Source organism: Temnothorax nylanderi, unplaced genomic scaffold (assembly GCF_030848795.1).
Source record: "Temnothorax nylanderi isolate EJ_2023f unplaced genomic scaffold, tnyl_v1.0 TNYL_tig0598_pilon, whole genome shotgun sequence".
NCBI lineage: Eukaryota > Metazoa > Arthropoda > Insecta > Hymenoptera > Formicidae > Temnothorax > Temnothorax nylanderi.
Window position 1 is genome coordinate 62,243 of NW_027249660.1, and position 15,206 is coordinate 77,448.

The 15,206-nt window shown below is 42.3% G+C and overlaps 4 protein-coding genes across 4 annotated transcripts; 1 reads left to right on the forward strand and 3 right to left on the reverse strand.

Annotated features, from left to right (window-relative positions):
• Window positions 1-912: 912 nt before the first annotated feature.
• Window positions 913-2,536, reverse strand: LOC139784229 (uncharacterized). The gene is made up of 3 exons (XM_071723395.1): window positions 2,220-2,536; window positions 1,574-1,759; window positions 913-1,471 (listed from the first exon to the last, which is right to left on the reverse strand). Exons 1-3 carry the CDS (start codon window positions 2,534-2,536, stop codon window positions 913-915), a joined length of 1,062 nt encoding a protein of 353 aa, XP_071579496.1.
• A 211-nt stretch (window positions 2,537-2,747) lies between these two features.
• Window positions 2,748-3,950, reverse strand: LOC139784230 (uncharacterized). Its single transcript, XM_071723396.1, has 2 exons — window positions 3,871-3,950; window positions 2,748-3,786 (listed from the first exon to the last, which is right to left on the reverse strand). Exons 1-2 carry the CDS (start codon window positions 3,948-3,950, stop codon window positions 2,748-2,750), a joined length of 1,119 nt encoding a protein of 372 aa, XP_071579497.1.
• A 2,187-nt stretch (window positions 3,951-6,137) lies between these two features.
• On the forward strand, window positions 6,138-8,456 carry LOC139784231 (uncharacterized). The gene is made up of 6 exons (XM_071723398.1): window positions 6,138-6,153; window positions 6,252-6,354; window positions 6,427-6,576; window positions 7,490-7,668; window positions 7,912-7,962; window positions 8,053-8,456. Exons 1-6 carry the CDS (start codon window positions 6,138-6,140, stop codon window positions 8,454-8,456), a joined length of 903 nt encoding a protein of 300 aa, XP_071579499.1.
• A 540-nt stretch (window positions 8,457-8,996) lies between these two features.
• On the reverse strand, window positions 8,997-10,247 carry LOC139784232 (uncharacterized). Its single transcript, XM_071723399.1, has 4 exons — window positions 10,201-10,247; window positions 9,767-10,116; window positions 9,412-9,685; window positions 8,997-9,330 (listed from the first exon to the last, which is right to left on the reverse strand). Exons 1-4 carry the CDS (start codon window positions 10,245-10,247, stop codon window positions 8,997-8,999), a joined length of 1,005 nt encoding a protein of 334 aa, XP_071579500.1.
• Window positions 10,248-15,206: the final 4,959 nt, after the last annotated feature.

A 15,206-nucleotide genomic window follows, 5' to 3' on the forward strand; every position in this document is an offset into this window, starting at 1 on the left:
ACAAGGGTATCGGATTTCGCGGGGGTGAGGTAAAGGGGGGGTATTGGGTTACACAAGGGTATCAGATTACGAGGGGGCGAGGGGGAGGAGGGTATCGGGTTACACAAGGGTATCGGATTACGAGGGGGTGAGAGGGAGGGGGGTGACCTTGGCATACCACCGGGATGACTCACCGGGATGACTCACCGGGATAACTCACCCGCGTTCAAGTTCGCGTTCGCGTTCGCGGTCGCACCGCGGGTCCGCGCGGGGGGGGGTTCGCGTCGCGCCGCGGGTCCGCGCGGGGGGGGGGCCGCGCCGCGCCGCGGGTCCGCGCGGGGGGTCGGCGTCGCGCCGCGGGTCCGCGTGGGGGTGCGCGGTCGGGCCGCGGGGATACGTTCGCAGGGGGTACGTTCGCAACGACGCCGTTAGGCGGCGCACAATGGGTAAGACTAACTCGATAGCGCACTGCGTAGGAGCGTGTCTCGTCGATGACGCGTCGAACCTGTCGGAACATGTTCGTCGTAAACAACATTTTTCTGGGAAAAGGGGGGTGTTATCGCGTAGACTAAACAATCTATCTACGCAGTACGTAAAACAATCTACGCAGTACGTAAAAGACAAAGGAAGAAATGACGTCATCGGGATGATGATCGACCCGATAACGCGTCGAACCTGTCGGAACATGTTCGTCGTAAACAAAATTTTTATGGGAAAAGGGGGTGTTATCGCGTAGACTAAACAATCTATCTACGCAGTACGTAAAAGACAAATCTACGCAGTACGTAAAAGACAAAGGAAGAAATGACGTCATCGGGACGATGATAAAATTTAGGTAGGGATGGACATGCATGCAAAGAAATTACATCGTTCATTTAGGTGTAAAAAAAGCCTGTTTATTTAACTCTTCTTTTACATGATATATCTTAAGTACTAAAAAACTAAAGCTGCGAGCTCACAATCGACGAGCTGATTCGTATTGAACGCATCGCTAGCGTATATTACATTCGACGCTTCCTTGGGATCCGTCACGGTGGACGCGATATCGGAGAACTGCGCAAACTTTGCATCGACCGTCGCAAGTATTCTGACCAAACGATCGAATCTCGCATCGATGCACCGATCGAGATCGAACATACGATGCAACGTCGATTCGGTCATCATCAAGCGTACGTTTACAGATTCTAGACGTATGAGTTTGACGTTATTAACCGATGTACAAACTCTCACCGTTAGCGGTCCAACATTTATAAAACTATGGACATCTTTGTAGTCGTTGCGAAAGAAATTCTGAATGTTTCGCCGTTGCTCGTAGAGTGCCTTCCACGTTTCGAGAGATAACAGCAGTTCCTTTCCTCGATGATCTCCCACAGCGATCTCCACGTAACTCGGTGGGCCAACGTTGATGCCAATTTCGAGGAATTTGTATCCCGTAGCTGTCAGCGCGTATCGTCTGCCGAGTATACGTACCGCGCGACGGTCCCCCGAAATGCTTTATAAAAGAAATGAAATTAGTTTTTTTTTCGCAAGTATTACAATTTGCAAAGATATAAAAACTGGGGGAGGCTCTATTTTTTTCTTAAAAGAAACTTACCTATTACATTTCTTCTCATACGTTTGAGTTTCAACGTCGTGAATCGGCACGTAATAATTCACGTCATTCACGCGTTTTGTACCGTTGTTGCTGTTGCTGCTGCTGCTGTTGCATCCTTCAAAGGAGAACATTTTTCCTCTCGGCTCTCTGAGAAGTTGACCGTCAGTACAAGCGATCGCGACAAGACTGATCGTGTAAAATTAATCGAGTATACGCGGCAACACCGACATTACAAAAGTAATGATGTGGTGGGGGAAAGGGAGAGGGGGAATTAATGTTTATAGAACTGTGCAGTGGATTTTTTTATTAGGAGAGGGGGAAGTAAAGCCTACTCTAACGGTGATGATGGGGGAGGGGGAGTAAGAAATAAAAACATTATAAAAAGTTATATATAATTTATTTTTAAAAAAATATTGCAAGTTCTTATGGCGTCGCGCGCGACCACCAGTTAAATAGTTTTATTACATTTTGTAACGCGCAATTCTTGACATGTTTTCCGCATCGCATAGTATTGGTGTCATCTAGTTTATTCAAAGATTTAATATCTTCGTAATGCGCATCCAGAGTCTCGACGATTAGGTTTTTTCTCGCATAATTCTCCAGCAGATCCACCAGCCATTCTCGTTTCTGACATCCCTTGACGTACACGAGAGTCGGCATCTCATCGTTATCGTCTTCTTTCTCATCATCGTCTTCTTCTTCTACACCAAGCACGGCCGATGTAATCAGGCGTTTCACCATGCTGTACGGCACGTTTCCGTCTTCCCATCGTAATCCATGGTGATTGCGAATCAACCAGGTAGCACACGATTTATCGGATTTTGTGAGGAGATTCCACGGCATGGGGTAATTAAAGATGTGATGCGACAGAACGCAGCCTTTTCTCAGCACCGCCACCTCCTTCACGACAAATTTCATCCCGACGAGGAATCCTTGCAGGTCCACGAACATTGGTACGGACATGACGAGATTTCTTTATATATCTATCTCTCTCTCTCTCTCTCTCTCTCGTCGATGCGTCAATCGAGAGGAATGACGCGCAACTCTGCAAACCGTCTCGCGACACTCTGATTTATACTTCCCCCCTCCCTTACCCCTCTCAATAATTGTATCGGAAACTGATGGAAAGAGAGAGAGAGAGAGAAAATATTCACGTCGACGTTGCCGCAAACGCTCAGACTATTCTGCGCACCACGTTCGTCAACGGGTTGTACTCAATCACGCGGTCGTGTATGATGAGACAGTAAGCGGAGGTATTCGGCGGTACGTTCTCCATGCAATCGAATTCTATTCTGACATCCACGGTGGCGTTTTTGACGGATTCGTTTTGGCGAGAGCAATCGATGATCACAAACGGGGCGTTACGTAGAAAAGTCGAAACGGTGAGACTCGGCTCGAGATATTCGTATCCGTAATAGCCCTTGCAGAAACGCGCGTACATATCGTACAGAATCGCCCATCTGTGTTTACCAAAATCCAAATTCAAGTCGTCGTACGGATAAACTTCTGAGTTTAGATAGAGTTTTACGTTGGTCAAGTTGCAATCGTCGAATCGACTTGTGTCGGCGGACATGACGTTCTTCCGACCCGTCTGCAGAGCGAAGACGACGTATCGCGGTTTCTCGAGCTGAGTCGCGGTCTTAATGGCCCACGAGTGCTTGGTCGTGTTCTGCAACAGGGGATACTTGTACAGATCCCACGAACGGAAACCCATACTTAGATATCGTCCGTTTTCCAAGGCGCGCAACATCGACAGCTTGTTGATCTCGTTCAATACCACGTGAGGCATTCGCCATTGTATCTTGAGTATTTTGATGGTGGGCTCCAACGCGAGACTTCCCACCAGGGAATTGTTGTCGTTGCGCGATCGTATCAAGATCAATTCGTGACGAGCATTGATCACCACGCGTTTGTAATCCTTGCAAAATCCCAGTAACGTGTTGAGCGGTACGCAGAAATTGAAATATCCATTCGGGTTATTCTGTGGCTTCCAGCCAGCGTTTTTCAGGATCACGCTTCTGTCGGACGATACCGTAACGTAGTTCTTGAGCGTGCTGGTTATTCCTACGTTTCTGCACCGATCAATCTCCATACCGTCGAGCTCGTATCGAATCTCTTCGAACATGAACGCAACGCAATTAGTCCCCAGTACCACGTTATCGACTTGGCCGGCTGCTCTGGTCACCGTCAATGTTCCTTCGACGTAGAGAAAACTTTCGCACGGCAACGTATACAGATCCTGCCGTTGTATGGGTATTCGTATCTCGTCGCTATAGTCAAACGTTGTGTTGGCGTACGGGTTGTACGTGTGAGTTTCGATCTTGACGATGCGATTGTCGAAAACTGGCTCGCCTCCGATGTTGAGAATTTCAGTCATCGTTCAGATGTTTCGTACCGCGAATCCCAGAGATTGTAAAAATTTAACGTTCAACGCGTTGAGCTTCTTTCTCGTCGCTTGTTTAACACCGCCGAATGTCGACTTGACGATATCGTCGATCGGCGCAGCCGTAAAGATATTATTGTTGTTATCTGTCGCGTGCTCCGAGTCGTTCAACACTAGCATCTCATATGTCGCGCGTACACTCACGCTCACGCACACGGCTGCCGCGTTATCGCTCTCGCCGTCGTACGTGCAATCTGACGGTGATCTCTTCTCCGCGAAAATCGAGCAATCGTCCGTCTTGATCAGCGACGCGTATCGTTAGATCAGTAACGCTCCGCGCGATGATCGGCAGGTAAATGATCTGCGCCGGCGTTTCCGATATCTTATATCCCGGTGGTACGCTCGGTGAAAACTCGTGTATCGTATGAACGCGTTTGCCGTTGCTGTACGCACCCGCAGTCACGTTACACTCCACGCGGATAATGTTTACGTTGATAATATTAATCGGTGCGTCCGATTCATGCCACTGTCCCGGCTGCAATACACGCGTCGACGAGAATCCCAGTAGCGATCCGACGTTGTTCGGTTTGTTAAAGTTCACTCTGAAAGCGCACTTGATCTCGCTCTTCATCGTATTGTAATTTGCGCGGAGCACTATCGGGTATTCCGCGACCTCGTCTTCGTAGCCGTTCGCGCGAATGGTCTCCTCTCGCGCGATATTCGCGACCGACGTATGATCGTCGTCGTTGGAACGAACCACGCGTCGCGGACGTTTCCGTGAAATTTCACGTTTCAAAAACTCGTGTATGGCCCGTATCTCGTACGATCCCTCGGGAATCGTAATTTCCGTGTCATCCTCGTCGAAATAAAATTTATTATTCAAAGAATTCACGTTCGGAATCGTGTGATAAGTCTCAAAACACATTAGACCGAGCTCGTAGTCACCGTCGCTCAGATCCACGGCGGGAAAATAGTGCTCCGCGAGGATGCTGCTCTTCCCGGTCAGCGTGAACGTTATAGACATGTCGACGGGAGCTGTTCGATGAACACTGAGTCTCCGCAAGGCGCGTCGTCAGATTTTAAATTAGCGTCGATCGTCGTCGATCGTCCGGAGAAATTGCAAGCACAATTGTCCACAGATGCTCTGATCGTATCGCTGATAAGACGTGTGATTGTACTCGATCTTCGTCACGCTCGGTCCGAAATATCGCACCAGTTCTTTCGGTGGTCGAAGATTGCCGAAACTGCCGAAATATACGACTCGATCTCCCCTCTTGGCGTACGCTACCCAATGGGTGCCGGGGCCCGCTGCATCGTCCAAATTCACGATACCGCTCTCGTTTCGATGTACGCCATCGACGATCGGTAACGAATCACGCATAAAAACACCTCTGAAGAACGGTACGCGCATTCGCTTTGCCAATCGACTCAATTGTACGTTAGTCGTAATACCCGTGGGCATATTTAACGTCTTTTTGACGTTTTTTTTTCTTTCTAATCTCCAACGCTACTCCTCGCCCGCGTTTGTGCGGGCCGAGATACAGTCCTTGTCCATATTTGTATAGAGCGAGATAAAGTCCGCGACCTTCCATGGCGCGATTGTGACGTTGCGTCTCTTCCAGCTGACGCCGCGCGGCTTTGCTAGCGTTCATCGCCGTTGTAATTCCGGCCGCTCCGCCGGCCAGAGAACCGAGAACTCCCAACAACGGTAGAATCGGCAATACGCCACCTCGTTTCGCTGTCGGAAGTATCCGTTTCTTCGTCGACCTTTTCCTCGCTCGTGTTTTTCGTGATTTCAAACCCATTCCGAGCTTTGTCTTAGTGCCCATCTACAATAGGTGCTTTACGCCCTAGTCTTTGTTTTAAGCTTTCACGTTGTTTTAAAGCCTGAATGCCCGTCTACAATAGGTGTTTTAAGCTTTAAACCTTATACTTTATACTCTAAACTGTGACGTATTTCCGGCCTTGAGTGTTCCTCGCGCTGCTCTAAGCCCTAAGTTCTCAGCCCGAAGCGAGTTGGCCAACTCCCATCTTTTTAGGACATGAGGCTTAGAACCTAGGTAATTTCTCTCAACCAATGAGAGAATTGGGCCGACATTTTAATTTACTTCGCCAAGAACCTAGGTAATTTCTCTCAACCAATGAGAGAATTGGGCGGACATTTTAATTTACTTCGCCAACATGATCTATAGCTATAGTTTATAACAAACGCAGCCACGATATCAGACGTTGACCAAGAACAATTTGTTGAAATTGTCGAAATTGACGACGAACTTTTAATTTCTATTGTGCAAGCAAATCCATGTTTGTACGCAAAAAATGATAAGAATTTTAAGGATAATAAATTAAAAGATATGAAGTGGGAAACAATAGCTGAAACTTTAAATTGTACAGGTAGGTTATAATTTTTATATTATCATATAAATAAAATTGTAGTACATCTGTACCAATATTTTTATATTCTAACCAGTGAAGCGAGAAAACGCTGGGAATCATTGAGAGGTCAGTTCTGTAGAAAACGTCGTCAGCAGAAAAACCAACCATCAGGTTCTGGAACATTAGCAGAATGGCCCTTGATGTCCCTTCTGTCATTTCTTACACCTCATATTCAAAATAGGAAGTAAATATTCAGATTCTTTTTTCTTAAACAATATATAATATGAGTAGTTAAGTAGTAAACTATAGACTTATATAGATAAACCGGCCTCTGCCGTAAGAAGCAGCGTGACAACATATACGATGCAGATGTAGCCTTTCTAGATGCTTTCTGATAGATCTTTATCTTTCTTCTAGCTTTCAGAAAGAGGCAGATCTACCAGAAAACATCTGGAAAGGCTGTCTATACCATATATGTAGCAGGGGCCAGTCTATCTACATAAGTCTGTGTAGTAAACACTCTAGTTGATACAGAGCATAAGTTACATTACATCTATATTATAATTTCGCACTCGATAATATAAATATTATATAACATCATGTGTACAACATCATGTATAGAGTGTATAGACATAATGTAACTAATGGTCTGTGTTGATTGAGAAAAATCTCTTTTTAGCTACAATAAATATTAGCTGCAATAAATATAAACTGAAGCTGTATACAAAGTCAATTCCAATGACGTGCATACTTAGACCAAACATTTGTGTACTTCTGCTGTAGCGAATAAAGCCAGAAATTGCAAGTAAGATAGTTTATTCACCCCTAGTGCTTTCTCACTTTTTATTGACAGTTTTAGGAAGGCCATGTTTTTTCAGTACGATAGAGTAAGAAAGCAAGCATAAAGGGGTAAATCAACTATCACACTTGCAACTTCCGGCTTCAATCAACGAACGGAATGCTTGGACCATGTATATGCGTTATTGGTCAATGCGAAATATAAAGATGAGAAGTTTCATGATTTACCAGAATTATATTTCTTGTCTTACCTGTTTACATTTAGTTCAATGTATTAATAAGTTAATATTAAGTTAATAAGTTAAATATAAAAAATAGATACGTAATAGGATTTATGATAAATTTCTTTACATATGCAGAGCAAGAAGTTCCTCACTTCTGCAGAGGTCAACCTTAAGATGTAATGAAACCTCTAGTAGCTGCTCACCTGCCATAAACTCACCTGTCCGGCCTGTCTCATCATCTAGCGCAAACCGTGTGATACAGTCACAAAATACTACTTCAAGTTCCTCGCTTCTGCAGAGGTCAACCTTAAGATGTAATGAAACCTGTAGTAGCTGCTCACCTGCCATAAACTCACCTGTCCGGCCTGTCTCATCATCTAGCGCAAACCGTGTGATACAGTCACAAAATACTACTTCAAGTTCCTCGCTTCTGCAGAGGTCAACCTTAAGATGTAATGAAACCTCTAGTAGCTGCTCATCTGCCATAAACTCACCTGTCCGGCCTGTCTCATCATCTAGCGCAAACCGTGTGATACAGTCACAAAATACTACTTCAGGTTTTGATTCCGAATATTTTGCGTGGAATGATCATGAATCACAGGAGATTGGTATAGTACTATTTTATCTTTTTTTCTTAATGTTAGCTTTGCATATGTACATCGATCCTTTGATATAATAATATATACTTTTCTTTGCAGAAAATATAGAAAACAAAGAAAACACAGAAAATGCAGAAAACATTCCTACAGAGTATGTATTACATGAAGTTCCTACCAAAGAAACAGGGAATGTTGCAAGTATTCCACAGACTACAAAAACACCAAAAAAGCGAAATTTGGTACCTCCTCTTGATAAATTTGCGCAAAATAAAAAAGCCTGTAATGAACGCCTCGAAGCACTTCTTACAAAATCATCAATAGCTGTTAGTGATTTAGCAGTAGCATGCAATAGTGCAACAGTCGAGGAGAAAAAACCAGTTGTTGATCCAAATGCAAGTGTAATTGCGCAAGCTTTAAAATCAGTGGCGCCCGAGAACCAATTATCTTGCTTGATAGCTGTATTACAACTAATTAACTCATTTAACCAATCATTTAACCAATAAATGTCCAATGTTTTTTTTAAATGATAAACATATTTTTTATAAAGTGAGAATATAGTTTTTTTTTTACAAATAAGATGTGATTTAGTGAAGTAAGATGATGTGATAGTACAAACTTCTTTATATGAAAAACGTATAATTTAAATTTTAAAAAATTATAATGTGTTACTGGTAATTTTTTAAGATTATTATATTATTACGCATAACTAATACTATATTACTGTGTTACTGATAGTATGAAGAATAACATGTTACTACAGTTAAGTTACTAAAGGAAAGTAATGTTACAGCGACACATTTTTTTTTTGTGAAATATTCTTTATATAAAGTTCATATGTAGTAATGTTTTCTAAATATATAAAATAAAAGCAAATTTGAATTAAGATACTTGTTTTATCTGTTTATTATTAAAGTAATTTTTACAAATGCACTAGTTTGGAAAAACATTTTTATTATTCAATAAAAGATCATAAAATATGTATGTGTGTATGTATATATATTACTAATCGTAAGGAGAAAAGTGAACATTATAACCACGAAGAATCATTTGAAATTGCCAGGGTACTTATCCTTCATCTGTAAGCATCCACTCAGCCAATGTTGTTCTTTGTTCATAGCCATTCTTGTAGCATTATTGCTGCCTAAGCGGCCAAAATCGCACAAATTCGGACATGCTGGAGCATTCCGCCATGTTCCTGGCGTTACTATTCCATCTGAGTCGCTTTCATTATCAACATAAGTTGTGGGACAATACATCCTCCTTTCAACCTCGCGATCCTCTCTCATCATCATAAAATTGTGGAGACATATTGTAGCTAAGACTATTTTTTCTACATTTTCTACTTTCATTCTGATGCATGTATGAAGAACTCTCCATCTGTTAATTACATATGTTTACAGTAATTCATTACTTTATTAATAAAAATATATTTCGCTGTTAAATGGACATGACACTTACCTTGAGGAAAGAATGCCAAAAGCATTTTCGATTATCCTTCGAGCACGAGATAGTCTATAGTTAAATATTCTCTCTGTATCACTTTTAATGCCTTTCTTTGAATAAGGACGCATTAAATCTGGTCTCAAAGGAAATGCCTCATCTCCCACAAAGAAATGAGGTATCTTATCATTTGTACCTGGTAATTCCTTAGGTGAAGGGAGATTTAAAGATTTTGTTTCCAACGCTGTCCCTAGCCCTGAATTTCCAAAAATACTGCTGTCTGGGAGCGAGCCTGAAATAGATACAAGTTTTACAAAAAATAAATACAACTTATTCAAAACAATGCCATAAATTTTCAGATCTATAGTCTTACCATAGTCCCCAACTTCCACCCACGTGAAGCAATAATTGGCATCACAACATGCCATCAACACCAAACTGAAATATTTCTTGTAGTTGAAATATTCTGAACCACTATGAGGAGGACATTGCACACGGATATGTTTTCCATCCAGGGCACCGACACAATTAGGCAAATTCCAACGATTGTAGAAATGCTCAGCTATTTCACTCCACTTTTTTACGGTAGGTGCTTTGAGGAACAACGGGGACAAAGCTTGCCAAATACTTTCGCAGGTTTCCGGAATGACTTTATATATGGTAGAAGCACCAATCCTATAGTACTTAGATAAATACTTGAGGCTGTCACCAGACGCTAGGTAACTGTCGGGACAAGAGATGATATATAATTATATTTCATACAAAGATATAAAAAGGATACTAGACAATGATGCTATTGATACTAACCTCAAAGTGACAACTAGACGAAGTCTTGGAGACAAGGGCTCTCTCATGCTTTTCTTTTGAAGCAAAGGGCCAATCAAAGAAAACAGATAATCGAACTGTCTTATATTCATTCTTGTATATTCGAAAAACTGTTCTTCATCCGTTAAATATAACTCTCTGAACAAATTATTATATACTCCTTGCTGTACTCTTCGTTGATTAATTTTCCTCACCCACCATCTCCTCCACCTTCTTTTTTTTAAATACGTGTACAAAAGTATATTGCTCATGTGAGTTAAACCGATAAAAGCTAATATTTTTTTTCTATTCATATTTTTACAGAATGTCGAACATACGCAAACGATTTCGCACGTAATAAAAGATGGAAATTGGCCAACTCGCTTCGGGCTTAAGGCCGAAAATACGTCACAGCTTAGAGCATAAAGCATAAGGCTTAAGGCTTAAAACACCTATTGTAGATGGGCACTTAGCCTTCATGGCCGCCCAGACGGCTGTAGCGGCAGCCCTCTCTCCGAGAGCCGAATCTCTCGCGATGACGCGTCCCAGCGCTCTCTCGGCGAGTATCTTGTCCGCCGCGTGTCTCTCAGTGAGCTCTTTGCTACGCGAATAGGCTATGTCGTGCTCGCGACACGCCGCGTCCAATGGATTTACACCCGGATCACCTCTAGCCAATCGTTCTTGCAAACGAGTACCCGGACCGCAAAACTGATAGCCGGGAATGTGCACCTATCGCGCGATTAAACAGGCCTCTACCTGTTTTTATTTTCGTTGACATTCGCCACAATCCTTAATCATCGGAGCGGGACCGTCGATGTGCGTTCGCTGCCACGGTTGATTGTAATGTGCGTCACAGCGACGATAGGTCTGAACCTCCAAATCCGTCTTTATATGCTCCGAAAGCTTGTCCCACACGTAGTGGACGTGATCGCCGCACATTTGCAACAGAACGGTTTTCGGCACAAATTGCAGCTGTTCAGCGCTAAAATCGCGAATGTCCGAAGGTCTCGACAGCAGGACGAACATCTTTGCGACTGAGCGATTCGCGGTGCCGCGCACCTATAAATAGACGTTCGAACGAAAGTTCGATTCAGTCGGCAATGCTAAGAGAAAAAAGAAATGAGATTCGTGCGACAACCGTTGGCGATTCGCGTGACGAATTGCGACGACAGATCACGGCCGATGGAGGGCAACGCGGAGAGGCGCAGACACGGTACGATGCTGCCGACTACTATACGCGCGATCATTTGCGGTCCCTCAAATGGCGGTAAAACCAACGTTCTGATAAATTTGCTGGAAAGTCCGCACGGTGTACGTTTCGAGAATATGTACAGGGTGTATCAAGACGATACAGAGCGGTACGGCGGGTTGCCCATTCGAGCAGGCGCGCATGGTCGTTCACAATTACGTTGACTTCGGTGCATCACCTATAATCACTCGCATATCTTTTTTACAATAAAATGAACTTTTTAGCGCCCGAAGTTGCAATACAATTGTGACGGATTTCCGTAGCAGTAACGTTAAAACAGAAGTCGAGATGACAATACAGGTTATGAAATAAATTTTATTAAGAAAACAAAAGACATCTTCTCTCTTACGAAAAAAGCTCGTACCATAGACCATCATAATCATTATATATTATAATTTGATTACTTAAATTATTTTTTGCACACAATGTTTATGCACAGGACAAAAGTCAGCAATTAGCATATGTGTGCAAATTTAAATTATAAGTCGGCTAATAAATTTCATTCAATGTAAGTTTAAATAATGGCAGAAATCACCATTAACAAATCTTACAATATTCATTTTGTTTAATTAATAAATAATTTATCATTAAATTGATAATCAATTTAATATATCTGTAACGATGCACCCCTGAAAAGCATCGTTCCCGGCCGCCACCCGCCGGATGCCGCCCGACCGATCTTCCGTCGGGCGAGGATAGGGCGCGGTGCGCCCACATTTTTTAAAACGCTCCACAAGCACCGTGTGCGCGGGCTAAAACGCAGCACCGGTGCCGGCCCGCACGGCGCCGACGAGCGCCGGAGAGAGCCGACTCGCCCCGAAGGCGAGCGCACGTAAGCGTAACCCCCACGCGGCTCGCCTGGCGGTCGGCCTCCCTCCCAGCAGACCCGCCGCGCCGGTATATAAACCGGCGCTCCGGCAAGAGCAGGCACTTCGTCTTCTCGCCAGCATTCCGCTGTTCCCGACGAAGCCTACCCAGCAAGTCCTAGGGCGACACCCTAAACGAGGTTCGGAGCTCCGCGTCTCGACTGAGGGCTCTCAGGTGTCCCCCGAACTCCATCAAACCGAACTCCCGACGGCACGGTTACGCGGGGTCGAGCACGTTCGGCCTCGCAACGAGGACTCTCACTGCCGCTGCCCCGGGACTCCTCCGGGGCGACAAGACGAGAGAATCGTTTTTTGCTATCGGTCGCTGCAGAATAAATTATTAATAAAAATATAATAACAGTTAAAGGAAACCGCGTCTTGTCGCAAATACTTGCTGAATCGTTTTGTTATCGCAAGAACGTGATTGCCTAAAAATTTGAAGAAAATCGCTCTTTGCTGTCGACCGCAAGAGAATAAATGGTTAATAAAAAATTAATAACAATTAATACAAATATTATAATAATTAATTTTAGCACATAATTTTTCCAACACAAATTCATTGGAGTAGTAAAATCCCTTCCCTCGCCCTGATTAATTTAACTTTCAGATGCTGTCTAATTGGCTATATTTAAACAAATTTTTGTTGGAAAAATTATATGTTAAAATTAATTATTATAATATTCGCGCACCACCAACCGCGCCTGGCTTTTATTTAGCCCGCTATCTATACTTGGTTATTCCATAAGGAGCCTACACTTCGAATCTTAATATTTATATTACTGATTACTGATGATTTGTTTAATCTCTGCGCTTTCGACAAATTTCCATCAGACATACGAGACATTCACTTAAATTATGCAAAACATTCAATTTTAATAGACTTCAACATTGATCGGTTAAAACAGAAGCCAAAGTGACAAGGTATGAAAATACATTTTATAAAGTAAACGTGACAAACGAGGGATGCCTTATTTTTCTCTTACCAAGAAAGCTGGATCATAGTCGATTATAGTTATTATACATTTTATTATACATTTATTTTATTATTTCAATTATTTTATTTTGCACGGAACGAAATATTTCATACAAAAATTAACTATAAATTATATATATATATAAATAATCTGAAATAAATGTTATTAGGCACAAGATCCGCTGATAACCGTTTCCATCGTTATTTATAACGATAAAAACGATTATCAGCGGATCTTATGTCTAACAACATTTATTTCAAAATATTAATATTTCATCATTAACATTAATAATTAATTCAATATACTAATGCTAATAAGCATCTTTATGTAAATAATGCTACTGAATCTCATATAAATCTACAAGAAATTTATTACTGAAAAGTATTCATTAAATATTATGATAATTTGCCTTATATAAACTATTCATTAGCATCATATTTAAAATGTATATTTTATACTAATAAACCTCTTGTTTATGAGATTAAGATTAAGATTTTTAAGATGCAGCAGCATCATTTATATAAAGAATTATATAATGCTCATTAGTATTGATATATTAAATTGATTATCAATTTAATGATAAATTATTTATTAATTAAACAAAATGAATATTGTAAGATTTGTTAATGGTGATTTCTGCCATTATTTAAACTTACATTGAATGAAATTTATTAGCCGACTTATAATTTAAATTTGCACACATATGCTAATTGCTGACTTTTGTCCTGTGCATAAACATTGTGTGCAAAAAATAATTTAAGTAATCAAATTATAATATATAATGATTATGATGGTCTATGGTACGAGCTTTTTTCGTAAGAGAGAAGATGTCTTACGTTTTCTTAATAAAATTTATTTCATAACCTGTATTGTCATCTCGACTTCTGTTTTAACGTTACTGCTACGGAAATCCGTCACAATTGTATTGCAACTTCGGGCGCTAAAAAGTTCATTTTATTGTAAAAAAGATATACGAGTGATTATAGGTGATGCACCGAAATCAACGCAATTGTGAACGACCATGCGCGCCTTTCGAATGGGCAACCCGCCGTACCGCTCTGTATCGTCTTGATACACCCTGTACGTGTACTCGAAATCGCTGCGACAACCGGAATACCAATATCTGGAGAATTTATTGACATCGATCGACGAAATCGGCTACTACACCTTCTCCAATAACAGTGACGTCATTCCACCGAGCGACGCGTGCCCAAACTCGATCTTCGTCTTCGACGACGTGGCATGCGATAAGCAAGACACTGTGAGAGAGTATTTCTCAATGGGCAGGCACTCGAGCGTCGACTGCTTTTATCTCTGTCAGACGTACGCGAGAATACCTAAACATCTGATACGCGACAACGCGAATCTGCTGATCCTATTCAAACAGGATGGTACTAATTTGAAACACGTGTACAACGATCACGTAAATATATAAACGATATATATAAATATAAACGACAGCGCGCTTTCGAACGGCCGATACAGAAAAGGGTTTAACGTGTTCGCGATACCGCAAAAGCGGTCAGTCGTCGCCGATACGTCGTCGAAGGTGAAACGTTAGCGTTACAGAGAGAGATCGACGCTCTGCTTTGTTTTTTCCCCGCGATGGCTGCGATCAACGGGAGCGAGACGATTCGCGAACGCGAGAAGATCGTGAAAGATATTGCGAAAACGAGTAATTCGATTCGTAAGAAACTTCGCGCTTTGAAGACCGGTAAGATCGAGAAAGACATTGAGTTGGACACGCACTTTAAACCTCTCATCGGGCCGCTGAAAAAGATCGTCGACAACTCGAGCTTGACCGCGGTGAAGAAGGAGAAGCCGGAAAGCGTCGCTGGCGAGGAGGAGGAGGATGCTACACCGAAGATAAAGAGGGAACGATTAGACTCCTGGTCGGATCTCTCATCGTCGACACCGCGT

Coding starts and splice junctions, on each gene's coding strand:
- LOC139784231 (XM_071723398.1), top strand. Junction 6,355..6,426: donor ACTTTAAATTGTACAGGTAG/GTTATAATTTTT, acceptor TATTCTAACCAG/TGAAGCGAGAAAACGCTGGG. Junction 6,577..7,489: donor CCTCATATTCAAAATAGGAA/GTAAATATTCAG, acceptor TTACATATGCAG/AGCAAGAAGTTCCTCACTTC.
- LOC139784232 (XM_071723399.1), bottom strand. CDS start 10,247: ATGAGAGAGCCCTTGTCTCCAAGACTTCGTCTAGTTGTCACTTTGAG. Junction 10,117..10,200: donor CGTCTAGTTGTCACTTTGAG/GTTAGTATCAAT, acceptor TTGTCCCGACAG/TTACCTAGCGTCTGGTGACA. Junction 9,331..9,411: donor TTTGGCATTCTTTCCTCAAG/GTAAGTGTCATG, acceptor TGTAATTAACAG/ATGGAGAGTTCTTCATACAT.
- LOC139784230 (XM_071723396.1), bottom strand. CDS start 3,950: ATGACTGAAATTCTCAACATCGGAGGCGAGCCAGTTTTCGACAATCGC. Junction 3,787..3,870: donor GAAACTCACACGTACAACCC/GTACGCCAACAC, acceptor GCCGTGCGAAAG/TTTTCTCTACGTCGAAGGAA.
- LOC139784229 (XM_071723395.1), bottom strand. CDS start 2,536: ATGTCCGTACCAATGTTCGTGGACCTGCAAGGATTCCTCGTCGGGATG. Junction 1,760..2,219: donor GATGAGATGCCGACTCTCGT/GTACGTCAAGGG, acceptor TTACACGATCAG/TCTTGTCGCGATCGCTTGTA. Junction 1,472..1,573: donor TATGAGAAGAAATGTAATAG/GTAAGTTTCTTT, acceptor TCTTTTATAAAG/CATTTCGGGGGACCGTCGCG.